Consider the following 7,093-nt stretch of genomic DNA (forward strand, 5'->3'; position numbering starts at 1 on the left):
CACACACACGCGAACACACACACCCGCACGCACACGAACACACACACACACACACACACACACACACACACACACGCACACGCACGCACACACACACACGCACACAGACACGCACACACACACACAGACACACACACACACACACACCTCTATCTTCTGGGCTTTCTTGCGCCTGCACCGTCTATCCCCGGTACTGACGCTCAGCCCTGGGCTAGACTGTTATCTCATTTGAACAACAAGGCTGCCTGAGCGCAGCTGCATCGCACGCGTTTGATCCCAGCGCCGCTGATAATCAGGGCCCCAGCACAACAGCTTTCACCGGCTCCTCCAGACAGGCCGCAGATGGACACCTTGACGGGCCTCACAGCCGCCCAGCGAGAGATAAGCAATCAGCACAGTCCAATCAACACAGGTGGAGGCTACGGACTGCGTCGATTGGACGCCATCCCAGGTTCCGATGAGGCGTTTAGATAAGTGTTTGCGTTTTGCGGGCTCGTCTACAAAAAAAAAAACGTTGCTTTGGCGATGAGATGAAAATGAAACCTGAAGGTAGTATCGTAACATGCAGAGGATATGTTTGTTAGACTACTATATCTGTCTACTATATCTGTCAGTCTGTCTACCTGTCTGTCTGGTTGTCTATGTACCTGTCTATGAAAATCTGTCTGGCTGTTTATACTGTGCAAGTCTGTCTATTTGTCTTTGTACCTGTCTGTCTATGTTCTGTGAAAATCTGCCTGGCTATATGGTACCTGTCTTTATACCGTGCGACTGTGTCTATTTGTCTATGTTGATTTCTGTCTATGTACTGTGAGAATCTCCCTGTCTGTCTGGCTCTATACCTGTTAATCTACCAAGCAAGTAACAGCTGACCACAGCACCCGTTGACAGGGGAACCAGACTCTCGGTCTTCAGTCTCTTCCGATGGCTACTCCTGGGCTAATGAGTCCGTCCGGTAAAGCCTCTCTCTCAATACTTGATAGGAATGATGAGCTTGTGTTTTCCAAATAGCCAATCCTCCAACTGACAGACAATTCTGCACGCCACCAGAATCAACACACACAGAAATCAATACAACTGCCCCCAGATTATGGATGAATGTTGGAGCAAAATACCAAAAATGGCCTTGTGTCTCTGTGGTTTGTTTCATTTCGTTTTCCCGCAGATACAGAAAGGTATATTCCTGGGTCGATCTTCTACTACTGCGGCCTGACCACGAGGCCCTCAACCAATCCGCAGGCAGCTCCCAGCTCCCACAGTCTCTCACCGGCAGTCTGGCTCATTATTCAGAGCGGATGAATATTTCCCATCTAACACAAGGTCCCTACATCCATTACTAACCACATGGTCCCCCCCGCCCCCCCCCCCCCCCACACACACACACACACACACACACCCATCGACACAAACACCACGACACGCACGTGGCCTCAGAAACCTGCATTTATGAACAGCGTCTCCGAGCGAGCTGGTCGGCCACCACTTTGGCAGACGGATGTAAAAGGGTTCGGTTCGCCTTGACTTGGGTTATTGATAACGTGGCTTTGTGATCGGGGGTAGATTTGAATAACCTTGAGTGACAGTCCTAGACTGGCTTGGTATACCTGCTGCACCCCCTGGTCAACTAGGTTGGAGACATTGAGAGACGGCAAGGACCACCCTGGACACTAACACTATTTGGATGAAGGGTTTGTTTTTCAGTAAACGAGTTGCACGCACTTTCACTTACACACGCACACACACACACACACACACACACACACACACACACACACACACACACACACACACATTCACTTCGACACACATTCACTTTTACATAAACACATTGACTTATTCATACACATTGCCTTATACACTCACACATTCACTTTTACACACATTCACTGATACAAACATGTTCACTGTACATACGTTCAGTTATACACACATATTCACTTACACACCTTCACATGTACAAAAAAACACACACACACAGAGAACTATCCTACCACATCCACATTCACATTCACGTATACACACATCCATCTATGGGACATGTTGTGTTGTTTTTTTTATCTCTCGTGTAACCCAGAACAGACGAGTATAAGAAAGCCACCCAGGGCTGATCAGCTTAACCTCTTCACTACCTGCCTGTCTTAATCTCTCGGCCGACATGCGGGGAACGGGACATGATCCGGATAAGTTAGGTTACGCTAAGCTATTCTTCTCTGACAGTACGTTACTCTTTAAGGTACGAGCTACGCAAGGCAATCAACAATGTCACTCAATCGAATTATTAATGTCCATCGAGTAGGCCTCCCTTTTGCAAAACTTAAGGGTCCACTGGAAGTAGGACGATTGTGCTGTGCACATTAACATTGTTTCATTCAGCTGTGAGAGAAAAACGGTTCTTAGACTTTGACGGTTAACCTGAATTATTACGGCTCATGTGCTGTCCCTGTCCCTCCCGCTCATCATGCATTAAAACCAAATGGTAATGTAAACAACCAACATTAATGCAGATCCCAGATTGGTACAATAATTCATGCACATACCTGTATAAACACTTAAAATGAACGATGATGTACTTACAGAAATTATAGGCGCAGTTCAGACATGGACCCATTCCAGCCTTGTTTGCCAGCAACGTGTTGAATAGTGATAAGAGACATTACCCAAGAATACACATTACGTGCGAATTAAACGATCAGATAGTCCTGCAGACGGGTTTTTATTTCAAGTGCACTGCCTGCAGCCCATCTCAACACCGAGCGATCCACAATCAATAAGACGGCAGCGGTCCCGTTATAGCGTCCATAATGCCCACCGTTATTAGACGACTCAATTAAATTGCTGCCTAGTTGTTATGCAGTCTCTCCCCCGTCACGCAAACCTACACGTCCTGGTGAGTTTCGGATGCCGCTTCATCTTTTCATTTGGGCCCAATTGATATGCAGCAACAACATGTCTATGTGTGCACCACCTGTCCTCCGACAGAATATGATGTGTTACAGCCAGACGGCCAGACGCGCGGAACTCCTCTTTAGCGCAATCTAACATCTGCACAACCTACAACCTCTAGGCTGGGAGAGGATCCTGAATTGTAGCGTTATCCCGGTCTCCCGCAACGCAATATCCGGTCTCCTGGTGTCCTATGAGCTGTGTACGCACTGTCAACAGTCCCCGGAGCTAGAAGAATATAAACATGGCAAGATGAAGGACAACGACAAGGAGAATAAAAAATGTGTTTTAACGAAAAAATCAACAATGTAATATCCGTAACGTTTGACGGAAACAAATAGTTGTCTATCAGAAGTCCCTCCCTCTCTTCCTCATCTCTCACCGCTAAACCCCTATGGCTAAACCAGAGTAGATGAGAGAACCCGCCCTCTCTCTCGCCAATAACGCTCATACTGAGCATCCCAGTTCCAGGCGAGATGAGAACGCCTGGGAACGAGGTTAGCGCAACCTACAACCCGTGTCTCCGTGTGCTGGTTTGTGATTGGTCGGAAGCCGCGTCGATCAGGAGATCCTCTCCATGTGTGTCGTCATTGGTCTTTGGTAAATGGAGGCATTTGTCCCGCAGCTGCTCAATGCAGCACTACGTTCAACTACGATGGGTCAATGTAAAAAAAGAATGCATTTTGGTTTGTTTGAATTTTCGTTGGGATACGGGTGATTAATCTATTCGTGGAGGAAAGGCAAAGATAACGCGCGCGCGTGTGTGAGTGTGTGTGTGTGTGTGTGTGTGTGTGTGTGCGTGTGTGTGTGTGTGAGAATATACATATATATATATATATATATATATATATATATATATATATATATATATATATATATATATATATATATACACACATCATAAATAATGTCACCTCAGTATGGATGACTTTCTGTAACAATATACCTTTCAGAACGTATGTTCTAAACAGATAGCTCTACTGCCATGTGTGTGTGTGTGCGCGCGCGTGTGTGTGTGCGTGCGTGCGTGCGTGCGTGCGTGTGTGTGTGTGTGTGTGTGTGTGTGTGTGTGTGTGTGTGTGTGTGAAAGGCACTTGTCCGTATGAGACGTAACAGTCTACAATCACACGTCTGCTGCTACACATTGTAACTGAGCCTCAAGTACAGCCACAGTAAATATGTATTGGTATGCGGTGCAATGCCGCCACCTAGGGGTCAAAGACATATGACATGCGATATAGACATGCACTACCTAAGTGCTCATAAAACAGAATATAACCTGGCACTTTGCATTTAATGACATTATATGCAGCCGCTTTAAAATAAAGAGTCAATTCATATTCAGGTCATTTTAACCCTTAGACTGTATAAAGGTTCAACTGTTATAATATGACAGACAGACAGACAGACAAACAGACAGACAGACAGACAGACAAACAGGTAGGTGGGTGTGATTTGGTGAAATGTGATATCCATATGACGGTCTTTTGGGGGCGCTGTTGCTGTGCGGTCCGTCCCTCCCGGCGCGGTGGGTCGGTCCGCCCTCCCCAGGTACAGCAGGCTATAAGAACCGCGGGTCGCTCTTCCCATTCAGCACTCAAACCAGCCACGGGTTACACGAGACATCTAGTGGTGCGACGCCAAAGCAAGCCCATCAACCACAGAGGACCCCTCACCCGAAAAGAAAGTCTAACCGGCAACTTCTGCAACTCAACTCAATCCTTGTCCTGTGTGTGTGTGGGTGTGTATGTGTGTGTGCGTGCGTGTGTGTGAGTGTGTGTGTGTTGGGCTCCTTCCCTCGATCGTCTCCTTATTAAAATCACAGTTTAGTTTGGTGTTGGGAGTGTTTCCCCTGGATTTTTTTTTCCCACCCCCTTTTCTTCCCTCCTCTGACATCCTCAACTTCTGAAGCGGCGATGAATTCGACCGGATTCAACCAGACTGACCTGGGCGGGTTGTTCAACAAGACGGAGGACTTCTTCTGCTGCAACTTTTCCTCGGTGGTGACCGACCACGGCCTGGTGTCTTCCGCGCCGGACGAGAGGAGCCTCTTCATCATGAGGGTGGTGCAGATCGCCGTCATGTGCGTGCTCTCCCTCACCGTGGTCTTCGGGATCTTCTTCCTGGGATGTAACCTGCTCATCAAGTCCGAGGGGATGATCAACTTCCTGGTGACGGACCGGAGACCCTCCAAAGAGGTGGAAGCGGTCATTGTGGGAGCGTACTGAGGGGGACTCAGGGGGGTCATGAAACTTTAATGGCGCAGTGACTGGTGACTGTTGGCGCCACTTACTGAGAACAGTGGATGTTCAGGCAGACGGACGTCTCTGGATTTATTTAAGAACTTCGGACGTGAAACGGTCACGTTATGAGTGGGATTTGAATCCGCTGGTGACTGAGGTAAAGGTATTAGAAGTGAGGCTAAACTGTGGAACCATAGCCCACCCTAAGGCAGTTTCTTTTGTAATCCAAGTATTCGCAATCGCTGTGATGTATTTGAAGCAGTAGTTGAGGGGGGGATGTTTTTCACGAAATTGCACAGGCGATGGAGAATGAATGTGTTGCATGTGTGTCTATTATTTGCATACCAAATGCAGAATTTTAATCACTGTATGCGCTGTAATCACATTCCTAATGAAAACGAACCGCTCAGTCAATTAAGATAGCCGTGCCTCTCTTTGCTGTACATTCTTACTTTAATTAAAGCATTTTTGTCAAAATTAACCTACTCTGTTTATCCATCTACTAATTACGATTAAGAAATTGTACTCCCGGTTTTTTTCAAAGCACATTTCGAGTATATTGTAATTAGTCACAGTTTTCAATTTCCAAAACATTAATTGCCACTCTAGAGATTCGCACTGTTCTCATCCAATTAGGCCCGTTCCTCTGTTCTCATCTCAATTAGCATGCACTTTGTTGACGAGAATTATCCGGTTTTAAATATCAGCCAGGATTCATCCAGTAGCCTATGTAATACTGTTGTAATCCATCGGGTCATACCAAGGGAGAAACTTCATCTTATTTAATGCTGGTATAGAACTGGGAATCAACTGTTATAAACCCCCCACGACACAAATGTTTTTTGTGTCTCACACTTTTTATACCTTTCATTTCTGGCTTTGGATTTGTCTTCATATAATGAATCCCCTATCTCAGAGGAGAGTTGCGGTTCATATTCTCCTCTCTCTCTAGTGTTTCTGCTGTGGCTCACACTGCCTCCCGGGGTGATGACGGAAGCTTCAAATGACTTCCTAACCCGGGAGGATATAACGATTGCCCGATATATTCCTGTCTAAAACGGGCCCACCTGTGCACGGAAAATAACACCATCGAAACACTCCATTTAAAAATAAAAAACGATCCTGCACATAATACCCCCAAAACAGCCCCCTGACAATTTCACAAATTATTTTCCATCCCTCCTCACTGTGTTTGGTGTTCGAGGGACAGATCAATGTGTTCTGTTTCCCAGAGCATCGTAAACATGGGCTGTTTCAGTCTGCTAATTAAAGTGTGGTGGGCTGTGATTGATGCCAAGCCCATTGCCTCGACTATACTGATTACCTCAGCCTTGTATTCATAGTCATCAATTCAATTGAATGGATAGAACGTTGTCCCCAAAAATAGCCTTCTCGAGTACCTAGGTGTAACCAGATAGTTTAAAACGTAGTCTCTCCCTCTTTTAAACGTCCCCCCTGCGTGTGTTCTGCAGAGTTAAGGGTTAACAACAGCACATTGTGTTTTAAGATGCCACTGATGCATGACTGCAGCAGTATGTGGCGATCATTGAATCAAAGCCATGCCGTGTTCAAAAGATGTAATGAAACAATATGTTTATTGATGCACATTAAATTATGTAATGTACATTTTTCGTTTTTTTCATTTCTTGCCTCTGTGACTGATTAGGAAAAAAAGAGAAGTCTTGCAATTCCCACGACACTGAAAACACAGCCGAGCCCGGGAAAAACGACAAATCTGACTTACAGTGATTTATTTGTTTTTGTTCAAGCGGAGACCCAAGGGTCCATAATTATTATCTCCAATTTTCTCGCTCATGTATTGCCAACCACTTCAGATAGTATAGTCCTTGAGGTAGTAATTCAATTCATTGAAGCAATACTATGACGAGTTTGGCATTAGCATGTGC

General features: G+C 45.8%; 2 protein-coding genes across 3 annotated transcripts in view; one reads left to right on the forward strand and one right to left on the reverse strand.

Moving 5' to 3' along the window:
• galnt13 (polypeptide N-acetylgalactosaminyltransferase 13) overlaps window positions 1-3,032 on the reverse strand; it is a 36,985-nt gene extending 33,953 nt beyond the window's left edge. For both annotated transcript variants that reach the window (XM_079731828.1, XM_079731827.1), the window contains exon 1: window positions 2,575-3,032. The gene's annotated coding sequence lies outside the window, so the exon portion shown is untranslated. The remainder of the gene's footprint in view (window positions 1-2,574) is intronic.
• Window positions 3,033-4,859: 1,827 nt separating this feature from the next.
• On the forward strand, window positions 4,860-5,171 carry rprma (reprimo, TP53 dependent G2 arrest mediator candidate a; the record flags this gene model as incomplete). The annotated part of the gene is made up of 1 exon (XM_079732358.1): window positions 4,860-5,171. One exon carries the CDS (start codon window positions 4,860-4,862, stop codon window positions 5,169-5,171), a length of 312 nt encoding a protein of 103 aa, XP_079588484.1.
• Between the last annotated feature and the right edge of the window lie 1,922 nt (window positions 5,172-7,093).

The sequence above is a fragment of the Pollachius pollachius genome (genome assembly GCF_949987615.1).
Source record: "Pollachius pollachius genome assembly, chromosome: 3".
NCBI classification, from domain to species: domain Eukaryota; kingdom Metazoa; phylum Chordata; class Actinopteri; order Gadiformes; family Gadidae; genus Pollachius; species Pollachius pollachius.